A 19,651-nucleotide genomic window follows, 5' to 3' on the forward strand; every position below is an offset into this window, starting at 1 on the left:
TTAATATTTTTCGAGATATTTCAGTTTAAAACCCGATAAATCAGTTACATAACCAGACTGTTCAAAAAATACGGTACTCACATTAATAACACGTGTAGACAACCCAAAATGTCACACAAACAGGTGTTCGGGGAGGTATTCTGTCGTAGTGATGGAGAACGTCTATCTGAAATACAGTGTCCCATGATCACTGTAGATCTTAACAAAGCTGGCCCAGGTCCCATCATGCAGCACACGTTTTCGATAGGGCATACTTCCGGATACCTAGGAGACCATGGTAGCAGGCGTATATCGAGTATAGAACACTTGGTGGTATATTCTGCAGCAAGATGCGGCCGGCAGTTTTCGTGTAAGGTTGGGGCTCAGGATTGTCGACGATACAACCGTAGGTCGCAGTAGTCCTTGAATGGAGGCCAGAAGTGAGGAAGATGTGTAGCGTTTTGCCGTCCATACCAGAATGCCATATATAGTTCCTGTATGTCGAATGCGAATACACGCTGGATTTTGCCCTCTCACGTGCACATATACGGCAGTCACTGTGTCTGTGACAGGAATGACTCTCGGCGCTGAATACCACCGTCCAGTCTTTTTCGACACTACTGAAAAGGTTCTTGGCGATGAACAAGTGTCAGGAGTAATAGTGCAAGGGGCACCAGGAACGTGTACCTTCCTCTAGGAATCGATTGTTTAGTATTCGTGTATGCACATGAGAGTCACGGTGGCTGATTGTACTAGCAATGCAAGCTATCTTTCTGTGCAGGTGCTTCCCGGGGTATTGTGGGGGATGTTTGCTGTTGAAACCTTCCTATCGTGTACACTATCGATGAACCACTGACATGTCACAACCTACTCGGGCGGCAAGATTGCGGTACGACCACTCCGCTTGTCCCAGCCTCGCTATGTAGCCATGCACGAAGTCTCTTAATTGGTACAATCGGCATTCAATGGCGTCTTCGTGAACTTGCAGACACATACCACGATCCAAACACAACTCATTCGGTCACACAAATGCGACCTTGAAGCTACTAGTAGGATTCTCTCTATACTGCGATTAGCGTTCTCTTTACGGTGGTGGTTACCATCATATTCCCGGTCTACGAGTTCGACATAAAGATCTAATGAAATGGTCAGCCCGTTCTCCGGACAGAATCCCTGTAATTTCTTATGCGGATTCGTTAAAGACTTACCTACAGGACAGATGTCGTGTTCCTCAAGAATCGCATCATTGAAGTCTTCATGCAGTGACGCCCAACTTATTCATCATGCATAATCTGAAATTGATTACCACCTAATCACATCATTTATGAATACCCAGTATTTTAACTGAATTACCGAAAGGATGTCCCAGTAGGAATGTATGCGTTTTATGAAAAGTAATTGAGAATGCGTGGAAATATTATCAAATGTATGTACTTATGACTTCAGTAAACACTCTTTGAGTTAGGAATACCTGCTTGCAATTGTTATAGTACTGGAAGAACAGCTTTTTGGATCATGTAATAGTATTTTCTATCTTCTTGATGTTTAATCCTTTAATCATTATAATGATGATTCGACGCCCAATTAATGAAATTTCCAAACTTTGGATTTGAACTTTCAGAGGTATTTTATTATTATTATTATTATTATTATTATTATTATTATTATTATTATTATTATTACTACTACTACTTTGGAGCCGTGGTAGCTCCATGATAGATACTCACCTCTCTGCGACAGTTCTCTCGTTCGATCATAGGTCAGGTGAGTTTACAGTGAACAGGATCATGTCTGAGAGTTTTCTATGGACTTCCTTGTGTTTTCTCATTTGTCTCATTTATTATTAGGGTATAATTTTGGGACTTAAGCTAGGAATATTAATGCTACTTTGTCAACATTAAGTGTAAGGATGGAATGTACGTAAATTAAAATTTTTAGTTTAACATCCAACGATTATGCCTTTAGGCTAAAGGAGACGGATAATTAATGACAGTAAATGTTAGTGAGACTAAATGTTCTGTGCTCTCCTACCAGGAATCAAACCCAGGACAACGTATGAAATGTACGGATTATTTCATTCGTACAATTACCAATTAAAAAAAAAATCTGGGATGAATGAATCAGTTTGAATACTATTTGGTGTAAGTTGAAATAGATATTTCCTTTTTCTTTTATTCCTCCCTCCCCCCCAAAAAATGAATTGTTTCATTCATTTCGAAATTGACTAGAATAACTGGTGTTCCAAACTTTTCCCTCAGTAATTGTGCTCAACGGACGAGTTGGCTCGAAAGTCACAAACTGTTTTTTTTTTTTTTCTCCTACTCAATTATGATGAATCACTTGTGTATAGCCTGATGTTTCCATCCTGGTGGAAACCAGAGAAACTTTTTGACTTGGCGTGACGTAATGAAACTGTTAAGGAACTACTTGTATTGAGAAGTAGAGAACTTCGGTCTATAAAACCAGAAAACATTCTTAAGGAACTGATGCGCCGACCCGGCGGTCCGTCCATAGTCCTTCATGTGTTTTCATATTTATAATGTTGCTCATATAGAAAATTTTGTGTCGAATCGCATTCAGGCTATTAAAAAAAGTATAAAAACGCATGAAAAATGTAAGTTCTGAAGACGTATTTCATGTATTTCCATTCCAGTTGCTTCATTTTTTTTTCTAAATTTATCAAATAAATGCTTAGTAAACTGTCGAATGTGTGTGTGATTTTAGCAGTACTCAAATCTTCTTGCTGAATTTGCTCCCAGTTTATACAAGGTAAGCTGGTTTCGTCTTAAGTAAATAAATAAAAACTTAAGCATTTTAAATATTTCATTTAACTTAATATTACACATTAATGCACAAATTCGTAACCAAAAATGAATATGTTAACGTTTTATATAAAAATCTAGTGAAAGTAATAAGCATTATATATATATATATATATATACTCAAACCGAGAAAATCTTTGCAATGTATAGGAACTCGTCGAAGTATGTGACATTAGTTTTTGATCACAAACGCAGGTGTCTTAAAATGACCGACAATGTTGTTTAATTTTGACAACGTTCCGTGAATGAATTCGGTGTTAAAGAGAGAATTTCTGCAGCTGATATTGACGGTAACTTGCCACCAATTTCCTATGTGAAACATACGAAAAAAAAAAAAAAAAAATAATAATAATAATAATAAAAATAAAGAAAATAGGCGAATCATTGAGGGTACGATTGTAGCAAAATTTTATATGGAATACATTGCAGTGAATGAAATAATTTCAAGATTAGGCTATCGAAAATTTGTCTCCTTAGTTTCCACGTTTATTCATGGCTGAACATAAAGCGCGTCTCAAAATATATTACTTCAGAGATATCTAAAGACAAGAGATGGTTTTTACTGAGCAGTATGACCAGTAATGAAAGCTGGTTCCATCTGAACCATCAATAAAACGGCAGAGCACGGAATGTCACTATTTCACATCGCCGGCATATTAGAGAGCAAAGACTGTTCCGTCTTCTGGAATGCAGAGCGTTGCATTCTGGTTGAATTTTTTGAACTTGAATAAACCGTAAATGCTTACAGTTACGATGTGTAAACACTTCACAAGTTCCGTCATTCATTGCGGGATGAACGGCCTGGAAGAAGAATTATCCAACACGATAATGCACGCCCGTACTGTGCTCACTGCACCAGGCGGGAAACTCTGCCTCTCATTCCCCACAGTCCCGAGAATTCACCTTTCGACCGTAGGCTGTTCGGTTTTCTGAACAATCAATTTATTAGACAAACGCTGTCAGACGATGGAGGCTCTACAAAAAGCAGTGCGAGCAGCTGGAACGGAGTTAAATTTGCAATGGTATTTTCAAGCTTTCATTAAAGGAAGATGTATATATATAAAGGATGTTGAAAAGAAAGAAGTCAGCAGATCAAGATATAGTGTGTTTTCTTTAATAAAACGAAAATTGGTTCATAAAAAAAAAAAAAAAGCTCTACTTTCGGTATGATCCTCAAATACTCTAAATGCAAACGAAGGAATTTCTGTATATAATTAACACCGATTCATAATTATCGAAGTAAAGGAATCTCTACATGCTGATGTACTACATGAATTTGATTTTACGAATAAATAAGGTACCACCTCAGGTGCTTCCTTAATCAAAGAACTGCAATATTTTTTGAGGAATTTATATCAAGCATTCAATCTTACAATGGTAATATTTTATCATACAACCTTCCAGACTGTTATATGTAGCCTTTATCCACTTTCCTGACAAAGAATCCGCACTAGCAGAGTACCTCTATTCTTCTTTCCTCTAAAATATGCTTCTCTTGGGAACGAGATACTGGCAATATTGTGACATTGTTCCTCATGAGTTGTGGAATTTTTAATGTGGAGGCATACAAAATATGAATTTGTGTATTCTTAATTAATTGAAAATTTTATGTTAACTCTGTTCCTATTGCATTTCTACCGTTAAGAAGTTAGTTTATTTATTTGTCTCATTTTACATATATGAAGTTAAAGCTAACAAATGCCTTCCCTCTCCACACTCAACTACGTGTACCTGAAGCAGTTATACAGGAAGTCAATGAAACTCACTCACCAATTATATATTCACATACGTTCATATAGTAATATCTATGGAGCAGTATAAAATTAAATATAAATAAAGACAAAACATGAAATTTAAGAACCTAAAATGTAGTATGTACGTGGAGGAGAATAGTGCCACTGTTAGAGAAACACAAAATAGGCAAAATATTATAGTTAGCAATGTCTTTTGTTTTAAATCCAGTACACATTTGGGCGTTCCATATTGATTGAGACTAAAGTTCATTCAATAAACCTTCTGATCCTGATATAAACATTACAGAATAGTATTACTCCGCCTGTCATCGGATGATTGGCTATCGGTCAGCGCTTCCTTGGAGAAGCACGTGCTTTTACCCTGTCAGTGTTTTACATATTTCCCGCACGCGGCCATATTGTAAACTGTGATTCGTTCGTAAGGTGGGCCAAAGCTACTTAAGGTGCACTTGCGTATTCTCTTTTATTGCATTGATTCAATTTAGTTCTGAGATACAGTGTTGTTTCTGTTATTTAATTGTAAGAAAATTGCATTTCTTGTAATAAGTCTTATAAGCAACAAAAACATTGAAAAACAGCTTACTTAACAATGGACTATTTTCTTCTGCCGCATGGATGCTCCAAGGCTCTTTAACCAATAAAATGAAACAATCACCACGTGTATTTGTTTACATGAGGTATCGAATGTTCCTTGAATAAATTATAGTCTTACTGCAGCTGTGAGATACAAGGCAGAGTGTTAAGATGTTACGGCGTCCTGCACGTACTCCGTCTGCGTGGATATACAGTCGCCATCGTTGCAGGAGTTTCTAGATTTCCTGAAGTTGCATTATATAAGGATAGGCCTTTGCAAAATTACACACACATGTTTCTGATCGATGCTTAGTTCATGCGGCTCCCAATGGGAACACACTTTCTTCATCTCAGATTTTGTCATAATGCGATGGGTTGGTGCCCTCCTTAAATCTGACGCATTTTGTAAATCATGCACAGTCACACGGCTATCACTCATGGCTTCGCTCATATTCTGGATCATCACCAGGGTTCACGATTTACGAGCTCTTCCAGGTCTAGTTTCTTTCCCCACCTGTCCGAGCTGTTAAATCAACTATCTAGCGGAACAAAATCGCACGACGTGAAACTGCTGTACCAGACACTGTTTGGAGGTGCTGATGAATTAACTCTGCAGACACACCTTCTTTCCACAGAAACCACGTGTTCGGCCTTTGACTGTGATTGTCGCTTTCCATGTTTTTAAAACAATGCACTCGGACACTATTTCACTTCCCCTCGTGCACACCAACATTGTATCGTACAAATACGTGCCATAGGCGCTGTCTATGAATAGGAATGTGAAGTGCACCCTGCTGCCTATATGACAACACCAGCTGTATCATTCTTCAGCCAATAGAATCTAGACTTTTTCATAAGAATGATATATATATATATATATATATATATATATATATATATATATATATATATATATATATATATTATTAGGGTGTCCCTTATTTTGGATAATTTCGTGTTGCGATACGCACACACCCTAAATGTATTCTATGTGACCATAAACACGCATTAGTGAAATAGCAGCTCTCTACGAGAATGTTAACCCGTGCCGACTTGACGACAAAGTCATGAAATGGCGTTTCCACATTGTAATATAATTGAGAATTTCCAACCGTGATAACGGAGAAACTAAAAGAGACAGAGAAACGAAACTTTGCACGAAACATATATATATAGTTAGTGTCTGTATCTTCATTTATGTTCTATAGTGTCTGATGAAGGATCCGTTACGTATCCGAAACCGTTACACATTATAGTTTAAAAAACAGTGTGTGTTGACGCTTTGGTCAGTATTTCTTTTGTTACACCTCTTGTTCTATAACCACAGTGGTAGTTTTATAATAGGAATGTCGCACCCATAAGCCATGTCGACTGTTACTCTATAATTGCTAATTAGTAAGAAATTGTTTTAAAACAAAGCACCTGTTACACACTTTTTAATTGTCATGATGGCAACCGAAGTTGCAATCAAAATGGCGCAGGCATAGAGCCGGAAGTCGCCCATGTTAATCAGTTTGTCATATAGCTAACTTTTCGTGATATTGAAAATTAGAGTCACTAGAAATGTCCACACTCGTTAAAGTTTGTAACAAACTTAAAAATGAACTAAAAATAACACTTGTAAAAAATATAATGTATCAAACTGGAGTTCGAGACAGTGCTGCCTGTCACGACGCCTTGCTGTGCCGAACTCCCTTTTATTTTGTTATTCGGGACACAAATGTTCTCATACGGGATACAGCCTCAATCAATACGGAACGATCTAAATAAATAAGTAGTTCAATTATTATTGACAAGAAAGGATATACCATATAGCACCACGAAAGCGTTCCTTTCGACTTTCTCGAAAACTACACATGGGAATTTACTAAAGCATATTATTTTGTTCAGCTCACCGTGGTCTTATCTCTGAATAATATTTTAGTGAAACAGAAATTAAATTTTAAAAGATAATGATATCTATGCCTCATTAACTGTACTATGTATTGGCGTTTAGTTACTGCCATAATAAAAAAAGCTTGATAATGGTATATTTTAGGATCAGTTTCATGTCAATAGTTCCCGTACAGCATATATTTTTAAATTTACAAAGACATTCATTTTTTTTTTTTTCGAAAACTACAAATGAGTTTTTATCATAAGTTCAGCTGAATAAGATATATCGATTGGTATATATATATCTTGCCTTTGAACATTTTTTCCCGTTAAACTTATAATATTTTAGAATTAATCCATTAGTGCATGAAGTTTCCTAGAGATAATTTTAGTTTAAAGTTTGTGAATTTGGATTGGTTTACGATATCTAAAACAACTGTAACAGATTCTACCTGAGATTTTGATTATAGTGGGTGGGAGGCGCCATACGAAAATTTAGATCACATGCATAGGGATCACTGCGAGTAATATATTTTACTAATACTTTTATAATAAAAAAATAGTTTATTGTTCATACAAAATTAACACTTGTTTACTTGTCAAAAAAAATAATATATATATATATTAAGAGTCTTCACCACAGTAAAATTAAACTACCGCAAAATTTAGTTTTTCTGCGATATCTTCAAAATAAATAAAAATAATCGAAAAGCAAACACGTTGTGTACTAGACAATATGACTTTGCATATGATACTTTACTTCAGCTCACCTATCTGCGTTTGGTGTGCCGCTATTTACAGAACCTGCAAAAAATTCTAAGTTATGGACAGTTGCAAATCGAAAGCAGATAAATGAGTTTAATTTCGCAGTGGTTTAATTTCGCTGTGGTGAGACCCTTAACAAGAATTCTATATTTTTTCACTAGTCATATATTTGAAACTCTATTGTCCTTTCAATAATAACAGTATTCCTTAAACAATTTGTCCTGTAAACACAAAGTTGCCAGCTTTTCGAGAATAATAACACACTCCCAGGGTTATTTATAAGATTACGCATCAATATTCTGCCGGCAAGGACTGTGAATGGGTGGTTATATTGAACTTAAAAGTATTAAAACATGACATCTTAACGCCTTCTTTTATAAAGGAAAAGTGCCAAATACATTTACTGGAGCAGTACCAGGACATAATATCATCACTCAGTAATGATCAGAATTTTGCATAGTAGAGGGAAAGTAATGCTTCAGTTATAAGAGTAACACCACCTCTTGTAGGAAGTCCAAAGCAGATACTACTTAATTTTTTTGTTGTTGAAAGTACGGTCATTCCATTTTAATGTGCTACTAATGTTAACACCAAGAAGTGTAGTTGAACTAGAAAAGTTGATTTTTTGTTGTTATTTACCACTGCAAAAGGAATACGTATGATTTTAGCAAAGTTGTTTTATCAATATTTAAAAGCAATTTATTGACATTTAATCAGTCGATTAATCGATGGAATTCTATGTTCAAGTTATTTTCAAAATCTTATCTTGATTTTCCAGTAGTAATAAAATATTGAAAAGGTGAAATAGCGTGTTCCGAATATACCTTATCACGCTATTTCACCTTTTTCATATTTCAGTACTACTGGAAAATGTATTGCTCCAGTAAATGTATTGTAATGACCGTTTATCAACTAAACAAAAAATTAAGTGGTATATATATATATATATATATATATATATATATGAAACTACTGATTCTTGTGGTACACCAGTTTCCATTTTACCTGTAGAGATAATAAAATTTTTGAATTTTTTCATTGATTCCTTTCGTAATTTGAACTAGAAAGTATTCTTCATGCAAGATTCAATCCATTTCTTAGCAATTCCTCGTATGCCATAAGAACGTAATTTTTCAAGTAGAAGACCAAGATTGACAGTGTCAAATGCCTTCGTAAGATTAACAAAGAGACCAATGGCCCATTCATTATTTATTGTGTTCATGACAGTACTAAGAAAATAAAATAAAAAAATAAAAAAAATAAATGAAGAGTTAGTTACGAACGCGATAAATACACGCTCCCCCTGTTGTGTGCGCCACTCTCCTTTGCTACCGCACACAAAGACAGGGCAGTGCAAAACATGAGACTAAATACGCCAACCCAATGACAACACTGCCCCCTCCCTTCTCGCTTCTTTTCTGAATGTCATGCATTCTTTACGCAGAATTCGTAACTTCGTGAAGAATTTTTTTTTTCTTGGATCTAGCAGCGAATCATCGTGTGCATTTGGACATTTTCATCATCTTTTGAACATATTCAAGTTTAATATGACATACTAACCTATGTAGTTTGCCCCAATTTAGTAGCTTAAATAAAAAATTAAATTACGAAGTATTGCATTTTTAGTTAATTTATTTATAATGTCGCAACCTATAGTATTATATTGGTGCAAATGAAATGTCCACTTGGACAGGAAGCTCTAGGGTAGGTACAAATCTGTGCAATGAAATGTTTATACGTGTATCTGGTACACTAATAAGATCTTTATTTGAAAATGTTTACTTGATGACACTGAACCAGGGTTCGAGCACTATTTTTATCTTTTTTGTAGGCATTGATGTCTTGATGTTCATAATTTCATATTAATGTTTTATATGGCACATTCCACGAGACAGCACTAAACACTTTTTTTAAAGGAAATATGTTCTCAGATTTGATTATTAAGAAGCAACAATACGATATGATTATATTATAAATCCGATTCATTATTGCTTAGAATTCCAGAAATTATTAACGATTTCCTTTCGTGCTGATATTAATAAATCTAAATGTCACTGTGGATTTGAATTCCATGTGTTCTGGTTCGTTGAGTTATGAAGAAGTTTTCTTTCTTTTCTTTTTTTTTCTTTCTTTAATAAGAGCGCTAGAACCGCAGCTGGGGAATTTTGAAGTGCTCGTTACGAGCAGTATGTGTGTCCCACTGTTAGAATGAAATGAACAACCGTAGATACAATTCGACTAAGTTGAGTGTTTTTTATATATATATATATTTATCTGAACATAATATAATCTGTTCCAACAGAATAAAAACTAAATTATTATTGGCAACAACGAGCAACATATCGTTTAGCGCCACAAAAATTAGTTCTTCTCGAGAACCACGTATTGTAATTTGCTCTCAAGAATCCATTTTGTTCAGTTTGATATCATTTATCGAATAATCGTGTGTGTCACTTTTGCACTGTAAAATAAAAATTATCACGTTGACTGTCATGTGTGTGAAATTCCATACACACGGCTCTCCCGTGCAGCGCCGCGTGTATGATTTTCAATACATAAACAATATATTGCACTTTCGCCGTTTTCGTTCTATAAATGTGTATGCAATTACGTACATACGGCGTAGAAGTCAAAATTTAATGTCCACGCCGAGTATATGCAAAACCATACACAAAGCAAATTATACATTTATGAGGCTAAAACAAAGGCAGAAACAAAGTATTACTGATGGACTATTGCCTGTGGCACACAGATAATAACGGTCCACAGATATGGTAGTAGTCAAGCAGTCAAGGTGTTAAACTTTTGTAAGAGTTAATCATAATTTTATTTAGTCTATATCTCATTAACTTATATTGAGGTCTTGCTAATATTGTAGTGAAAAGTTTGATTAGGATATACTTCAGTATTAAGATTGAACTTAGTTACTTGCATAGTTATTGTACGCGTCAACTTTTAGATGTACTCTCCCAAGAAAAATGTTTGTGTGTTCGATTTTCTCAAAAACTACTCATAAGGATATAAATACTCACCATCATTTTGTCCAACTGAATGGGACTTATCGAGTATATGTGTCTCATTTTTGGACACTTTTTTCATTAAACTCTTAATAATGTAGAATTAAGTGGAATCCCCTCTTTGATTAGATAAGGTTGCCTACTCTGAAAAATAAAGTTACCGGAACCCCTTTACAAATCAAATCTGCAACTTCAAAATTATCCTATTTTCACGTGTTAGATATGTTTTGACCGTATATTGTTCAAGCAACGAAACTACCATATTTCTAGCATTGACAGGCGTGTGACGTATTAACAAGTTGCAAACAATGCCTTTGGAAAGAAAACTTTTCTATGTTAAACTATAGTAAATTTCTCTTGGTTGTCTTGTTACCGATATTGTAATTGGTTACTTTAAAATTAAAATACCAGTCATATTCAGGGTGTTTCAAAACAACACCGACAGCGTTTGGGAGGTGATTGCTGACACCAAGATAAGACAAAAAGTATACAGAAGTTGTTCAGCCTACGTTTGGCCGATTTCGTTCCTTCCCCCTCCCGGGCCGAATGGACTTACCCGACCTGGCTCGTGGCTTCCTGGGAACGGAGTTGTTTTTCCGCGTGGACGACAATAACGCACAAAACAGGACCATTGTTGTGAGGGTTGTGTTAAATTTGTTTCCAAATGTGTAGGTTTCCGCTCTGTGACCAAAATGCCGCCCAAACTAACCTGGTTTTGGGAAGGCTATGTTGCGGCTCTTTATGACGCCCACTTTAGTGTTTCTGTCATTAAAAAACAGTGCAAGAAGAATGGTTGCAACATCAGTTTAAGTGGAATAAAAATGTTATTAAAAAGTACAAGGGCAACGAAGCTCCACCATTTGGATTACCAACGAAGTTGCCTAGGAAGCGGGAATGCACCAAGGCCACCTCCACCATGCAGAGGAAACTTCGCAAAATGGCAATGCAAGAAAATCCGCCAACACAAAGGTGTATGGCTAATCGTCTTGACGTGTCTTGACGTTACACCAACTTAAGCTGAAAACAGTCATGAAAGCTCGCGGTCATCTTCTCACGGATGCCCACCAAAAGATACGAAAGTGTAACGCCCGGAAGCTGTACGAACGGCATTTGGCAAAACAAAGGTGGATGTACGTCGTAACGCTCGATGAAGCATGGATTTACCTTTCCGACTGCGGCAAACCGAGAGCCATCATGTACCGAGAGAAAGACGCCAAGAACTTCAGAAGGTGGGTCCGTGTCTGTAAAGAATTCATCCCAAAAGGGTTCATGGTCGTTACTGGCTACTGTTACCGAGGTAAACTGAAGATTCGTAGGGTGGCGAAAAACTACAAAATAAATTCGCAGTATTTTCAGGAGTAGATCATGCGGTCGATCTACGAGCATAAATTCCAACAATATACGGAAATGACGCCAATCTGGTGCGCATTCACATGGACAAGGCCTTATCACATACCTCACGATCGTCCCTCGCATTCTACAGGGAGATGGAGGAGGCAAGTGGTATACAGGTGATACCTTTCAATGAGGTACCTGTTAAATCTCCAGATGCAAGTCCTATGGACTATTGTGGATATGGATTGCTGAAGCGGGCTTTGGGAAAACGGAACAACTGTGAAGGACTTTGGAAAGCTGTGCAAAGGGAATGGGACAAGATTCCCCTACCAGTTCTTCATAGAAGCCTATTACAGTGGAAATTACGCTGTCGGGCTATTGTTAGGAACCAAGGGAAACACATCGAGCACTTACGGACCTGGCGCCATGGATTCTTCTAAATTTTTAGGTAAGTCGAAATTGGCCAAATGTAAACTGAACAACTTCTGTAGACCAACCTGGCTGCACAAACTTCCGTTGAGTGTTATAGACTGCCGAAAACATGAAAAAAAAAAAAGAAAAAAAAAAGAAAAAGAAAAAGAAAGAAAAGAAAAGAAATTTAAGGGTCCATAGCTCCAAAACTGAGACCTACCGTAGTCGGGTCAAGACTTGACTTAGGAACTAATATGTGCCCTATCCAAAAATACAATACTCACGCAACAATTTTTGTAGGGCGAGTTTGGCTAAGGGTATATAGTTTGAAGTACTCACCCAACTACCTCTGTAAAATCTGTTGCCAACAACACCGACAACATTTGTGCACCTAGATTGGTCTATACTTTTTGTCTTGTCTTGGTGTCAGGAATCACCTCCCAAACATTGTCGGTGTTGTTTTGAAACACCCTGTATATGGCCGATAAGTATTCTGTACCGGTTACTGGCCTTATCTAGAATAGTAATATAATTTCCTACCTTGTTGGTAGAATACCGGTCAATTCGCAACCCCAGGGTTAGACAACATGATATACTTGTAGTTAATTGTAAATTTTTATTTCATTTCGAATTAAGTACATTGTGCTTCTTTAACACGTTTCAAAATTATCGAAATCAAGTGTAAAATGCCATATAAATATTTTAAAATAACTAATTAAATACAGATTGAAGCTTTTTGCTTCTTTTCTTATTCTGGTAGTGGTTGCTTTTTCTTCTTACTGTGCCTAATAGTGGTACTATTTATTTTCGTTGAAACTTCATCGGACAACGTTTCATCACTGCATTCTCCGTCTGCCAGCTCCTCAACGCAAGAGTCACAGCTTTCGTTCTCACACGTAATGCTCATTACAAGCTCCACAAATGTCAAGATATCATTGGCTAACAACTTAGGCTCCTCAAATGCTGCAAAATGACCTCCTCTTGGCATAAGACTGTACTGCATTAGATTGTAATAGCGATTGCGAAGAGCACTTTTAGAAGACGTCTCCACAAATGCATTTGGAAACACAGCACACGCTGTCGGCACTTCTATGATATAACTGAAAGGATACAACAAAATACCACTTGATTACTTTAGAGTATCTTCATAAAAATAGCGTGGCATTTGTGTTAAAGTTAATTCATTACTGAATTTTCTTTTTAATTACACAATGGTCTGCAATGTTTGTTTGCTCCAATGTTGGTTATGTTTGTGCCCTTACAAGTTGGTGGATATTGAACTACTTTGATGGAACACAGTTGCATTTAGGACTGCATTAAACGTTAGCATTCTAACCTTTGGACTAATCGGAGCTTCTGGAAAATACTTAAAACACAAACAGTTACAAGTAGCCGTGTCACGTGTACGGTACACCCCGTGAAAGAGTTTGGTTTGTAGGTATGATATTTTCACAATTATTTAAACCAGAAATAATATAGATTTATGCCACTTCCACTTTTAATAGAGAGATTAGAGAAGAGATGAAATATATTCGTGGGACACTTGACTGATTACAGAAAATGGCTTTTCGCTATTTGTTACCGTTTTTACTCTATAACAATCAATGTTAAAACCGGAAATAGTTGATTTCTACCACTTTGGTTTGAATGCGGGGTAAGGGAGAAGATGGTACCTATTCTTAGAACACTAAATTAATTCTATTAAACCGCTTCTCACTATCTCTTACCGTTTTTGGTCTATGTAGACCAATATTGAAACCGGAAGTCGTAGTGGATTTCTATCATTTCCGGTTTTTAAGTAGAAACTTTATGATGGAATACAGTGTTGAGATACCTAATCTATTGCTGGTACAGCTGGAACAAAGTCTGCTGCATCGAAAACCGTGATGCCCTGTCAAGGTCCATACCGGAGTCAATTACATTAAACATGACAGATAGTGGCAGGATGGAATGTTTTAGTAAGCAGCAACTTGAATTTGTTCAGAAAGAAACGGATCGACCTCTGTATCGTAAGTTCTCCTATATTCTGAGTTAACGCAGAATCGAAATATTGTGATATACTAAGCAGTGAATCAAAAAAATGTATGAGAAGCACTGCCTAACCAGTTTCTTTTCCTCTTGTTTCATTCTCATTTATAGAACGATGCTGCCTCTCTGAATTTATGAACGGAAATCAAGATGGCGAGAAACTTGAAAAATGTCAGGGTATTTGAGAAGACTAGAAAAGTCAGGGAATCCCACTGAGAGCCAGGGAATTTTGATTTGCTGAGAATGAGATTTTAAAAATAACATTTGAAATGACAAGACGATTTCAGATCTGGTTGATGCTTGTTTTATGGTTGGCATCTTCAGACTTAGAAACTTCTCACTGTTTTCCGAGCTTTCGCTTGTGCAGTGCAATATCATATTGATGAATCATCCACCAAATGTAACTAAATCTCAACGCTCCAATAATAAGTTCATTTTCGACACGCATAATTGTAACTTTTTTTTTCTTCTTTCTTTTTTGATCCCAGTAGTTTCGATTTTTCGGAGTTTCCTGTCCTGTATTAAATGAGAGTACTTATCACACAAATAAATGGATTTTGGAATACGGTTACTCTATTTGAGCTTCTGTGTTTTTATTGTAATATTCTTTAATTCGTAAGGAGGTTTATTTCGGGAGTGTTGATGAGTTTACGAAAATAGCTGATAAAGTTGCACATCAGCATATACATTGGGTTGATATTCAGCGGTTTTGAACTAGGGAAACAACGAGGTTCCTTCTTGCTAACGGTGACGGTTACTTATCATGTGTTACATTGAATGAAGGAAAATGATCCAAGCGATCAATCATATTTTGGATTGCGGGTTTGAAATATTGTGCCTGTTGATACTAACATAAATATAATAAATTCAGTGGCTTAGTCGGTCACTTCAAGGGTCGAAGTTCCTGCGTTTAATCGATTGGAGGACGATATGGGTTTCGTGGTAAATAAGTGTCGAGCGGACGGGTTTCTCGGGGTTCTTCTGTCCCTCCCTATTCTGTTCACATACATTTCGTTCTTATATCTTAACTCAGTAATTAGTATATCGTGTGTGGAACGTTAAACTAATGCTTTAATGTGAAGTATAAATGCTAAGCAATTAGTATTCTCTGTCAATAACTGGAAGGTGCGTTCGGAAATTGTAAAAGTATGAATTTGCAATGGTTAACTTCATTTACTCGTGTAAAAAATGTTCCGGGACACGTTTTTACTTTCTCAAGAATAGACTGTTCTCTGCTCGATTTGTGGCGTGGGAATTCACTTTGCTTGCTGGACAGGACAGTATTCTTGCTGGAAAATAAAATTTTGTAAATATCTAAATGTGTATACTTAATAGTCAACACATAGTAATAAAGACATTATTACAAATTATCCTAAATGAATAATTAGTAACCTGGGAATAAGTATGTATTAAGACGCAATATTTACATGTTTTACTTGAGCATATTCATTTCTTACCTTAGGAACCTAATAAAGCTTAAATATTAAGACCAAACACAAAAATTGCGTGTAAAAAAAAATAAATAAATAAATAAAAAAAGCAAATGCCAGTTGATTTAATGCAGTGGATCGGGGTGGCATACGTAAGAGCAGAAAAATATTTTATACGATAGTTAACAACAGACTTTTATTAACGACAGCATATTGTTGTATAGAAAGGCGATTGAGAAGCCGAGAAGGGGGAGAAGTGCATAGTAACAGCTTTCTGGTGGTGTAGCGTGGTTGTTCAAGGGGCAGGATCAAAAGTGAAGATGTGGTGTAGTTCTGGTATTCTGTGTTCGTTGTATCCAGTGTTCCTTTGCAGGTAACAAGCATGCCGGTTCCTAAGTAATCCAAGACCACGTTCGATCCTTCCTGGTATTCAATAATTATCATGGATTCGGTAAGTACAAGGTGACAAATTTTGTGCTTGCTCCATTTGTAGGAGCGTCTTTTTGCAAAGTTATATGGGACGGCGAACTGTAGTATATTTACATGAAAGTTAAAGAGCATATGCAAATGGTTACGTCCCTTTGAATATTGGGAACAGTGATGCCTTTGTGAATTAAGGTAACAAGCTAGTACCTCATCGTATTTGTGATTCTATAGTGTCATCTTATTTGTACCTCATCTATGTAGAGCTTAAAGGCTTCTGGTGATATTGCATGTTCAAATGTGGATTCTACGATGCAAGTTGGAAAGAGTTCGGGAACGAATCTAAGTAGTTTACAGGGATTCTTACTGAATGATAACACTACAAATGCAGAATTACAATTTTGTATTGAAAGTGTCATGGCATACATCAATGTACACTGCTGCTAAAGATGTTAATGTATCACTTATGTTCTCAGAAAGTGAGATTGCCGAAGAAATATAGCTTCAACGTGACAAAACAGTATACACTTATGTGTTATTACCGACATAAATATGCGGTTCTGGTGTACCGTAAAAAGACAAATGGGCATGTACTATTTGGTGTGCTCGATTTAAGGGAATTGTACAGTTTCTGATCTTTTAATAGCTTTCAAATAAACGCTTTCACACTTAAACTTATAAAATATTATTTCAAGTTCAATGGATGACCCTAGCTAAGTAAACTTTACATTTCTGCATCTCTTCAAGTCAGATATTAAGACGTCGCCAAATGACCCAGTATACTTTATATAGGAAGCTGTGGGTTCCATACTTAGCAGGGTGTTTTTAAAGCTGCAATTGAAGTGACAAATTAGAGAATCGTTGAATTTCTAAGACTTATGTTTAACTTATTATTTAAGGATGTTTCACCACGCTGTGCCAAATACACTTAGAAAATTTTCCAGTGAAGTTTTATTCTATGTTGACTTGAAAGTAATACAGGGTGTCCGAGAAGTCCTTCCCTGATTACAGAAATTGATAACTCAGGCTAGAAATAAGATAGAAATATGAAACTGGTGTTGAATTGTTTACAAACTATGAAAGTTTTGGTCACATCAGTACACTTCCACATGAGCACCCTTGGTAGAACGTAGCACATCTAGGCGATATTCAATTTCCATCCACACATTAGCCAACATCACTGGAGGGATCGATGCAACGACTGTGGTTATTCGTTGCTGCAGGGTTTCAAGATCTGGTACACGTGTTCGGTAGACCTCATCCTTGACATAACCCCATAAAAAGAAGTTAATGGGGTTATGTCAGGAGAGCGTGGAGGCCAAGCTGTTGGTCCATCACGACCAATCCATCGCCCAGGAAATGTCCTATCGAGATAGGCACGGACGTCCAAACCCCAATGAGGTGGTGCACCGTCTTGCTGAAAAACGACATCTGGGCGATACTGAAGCAGCTGAGGAACAGCATACAGCTGCAACATATCCAGGTACACTGCAGATGTGATGGTATCCTCAGCGAACAAGAATGGCCCGATAATTCGATCGTGCAATAACGCGCACCAAACATTCACCTTTGGACTGCCTCTGGTGAACTCCCTGACCTCCCTGGGGGGTTCTGAACCCCAAATGCGTACATTATGGCGATTCACTACTCCACTGACAAAGAATGTCGCTTCGTCGGAAAAGGCAATTCGTCTGAGATAACCATTATCGTCCTCAATACGTGATAGCATTTCGACCGCAAAGTCATATCGACGTGTACCGTCGTCGGGCAACAAGGCCTGAACGAGTTGCACTTTGTAAGCACGAAACAATAAATGTCATGGATAGAGCTTTTTGGCATCTGTAATTCACGTGAGGCCCTGCGCACCGATTTCTTAGGACTTCTCAGAAAAGACTGCCGCACAGCCTCCACCATGTCTGCTGAGGTTCTTGGTCGACCAGACCTCGGAAGGTCAGCAACCGACCCTGTGTTCTTGAACTTCTCGTACCAGGCTTTAATGCTCTTGACATCAGGTGGAGTCCTCCCAAATGTTGTCTGGAACTGTCTCTGCACCGTGGTTGGTGATCGTGTCTCATGGTACCACAGGACACACTGTGCCTTCTCCTGGTTGGTTGGCATGGCTTCTTGGGCTTCTTACTTACGTACTACAAACCTAAAACAAACAAAACAAAAAAAAAAAAAAAAAAAAAAAAAAAAATTGAGACTTGGTAAAACAGAACAAACCTAACACAGACAAAAACTTTTATAGTTTGTAAACAATTCAACACCAGTTTCATATTTCTATCTTATTTCTAGCCTGAGTTATCAATTTCTGTAATCAGGGAAGGACTTCTCGGACACCCTGTGTTACCCAGCAAGCCACTGACATTTATCCATGTCTTCTTTATACATTGAACGTGTCACAAAGGATAAGAAAGTTTCCAGCTCTTGGAGCTACCAGGTCGTGTCAGACATGTTGAAAAAAGATAAAGTGTTCATTCCTAATGTTTTATAAAGCACTTGCTTCACAAGTAGAACTTTTCCTTACTGAATTTCAAACTGACTATCCTTTTAGTCCATTTCTTTACAACACTTTATCGAACATGATTTAAAAAAAAAAAAAAAAGTGATGCAAAATAAGTTTGTAAAACCAGAAGCTTTTCATATATACGAATTGACGTGGAAAATGAAGAAAATCTTCCTGTGAAAACTTTGACGTTGATTTTGCTACACATACTACTTTTAAGAAATGTCAACCCATAACTTATTTGAACATTTTGTCTTTTCGCCAGAAAGTGTCTACAGAAATTTGTTTTTAAACTGCTGAAGAAGTCACCTTTAAATTTTAAATTGACAAAAACTATTTCGAGTTTAAATATTAATTATTTTAAGCAGGGTCTCATGTTGGAGTGAATCGCATGACGTCTCTTTTAGCTATGCTAGTTGAAAATTATTAGTCAAATGACTATAGGACAGATATAGTTTTGAGGCAGTTTAAAGAGTTTTGTTCGAATCAAAGTTGTAAGGCAATTGAAAGTTAGTATTTTAGAACTGGATACTACGTATTTTGATAAAATGGTTTTGATTTTCTCTCTCATGAAAATTCAATCCAGAAACAGAATTTTCAATCAATGCACAATGTGTAGCATATAATTTAAAAGAAGAAACTTCAGTAGCACTGAGATTTGTGTACGATTCAGTATGTTCTTCTGATGACCTTGAGAAACTGTCTACTATAAGGAAATCCATGATTCATTATG

The 19,651-nt window shown here is 36.7% G+C and overlaps 1 protein-coding gene across 4 annotated transcripts in view; it reads right to left on the reverse strand.

The window, feature by feature from the left end:
* Positions 1–13,133: 13,133 nt before the first annotated feature.
* Positions 13,134–19,651, reverse strand: part of LOC145680435 (juvenile hormone epoxide hydrolase 1-like) — a 130,440-nt gene continuing 123,922 nt past the window's right edge. For all 4 annotated transcript variants that reach the window (XM_081750962.1, XM_081750960.1, XM_081750961.1 and 1 more), the window contains one exon: positions 13,134–13,631. In XM_081750962.1, coding sequence (XP_081607088.1) covers positions 13,280–13,631 — 352 coding nt within the window. In that variant the 3' untranslated portion in view covers positions 13,134–13,279. The remainder of the gene's footprint in view (positions 13,632–19,651) is intronic.

This window comes from Thermobia domestica, chromosome 3, assembly GCF_964235325.1.
Source record: "Thermobia domestica chromosome 3, izTheDome1.hap1.1, whole genome shotgun sequence".
Classification (NCBI taxonomy): Eukaryota; Metazoa; Arthropoda; class Insecta; order Zygentoma; family Lepismatidae; genus Thermobia; species Thermobia domestica.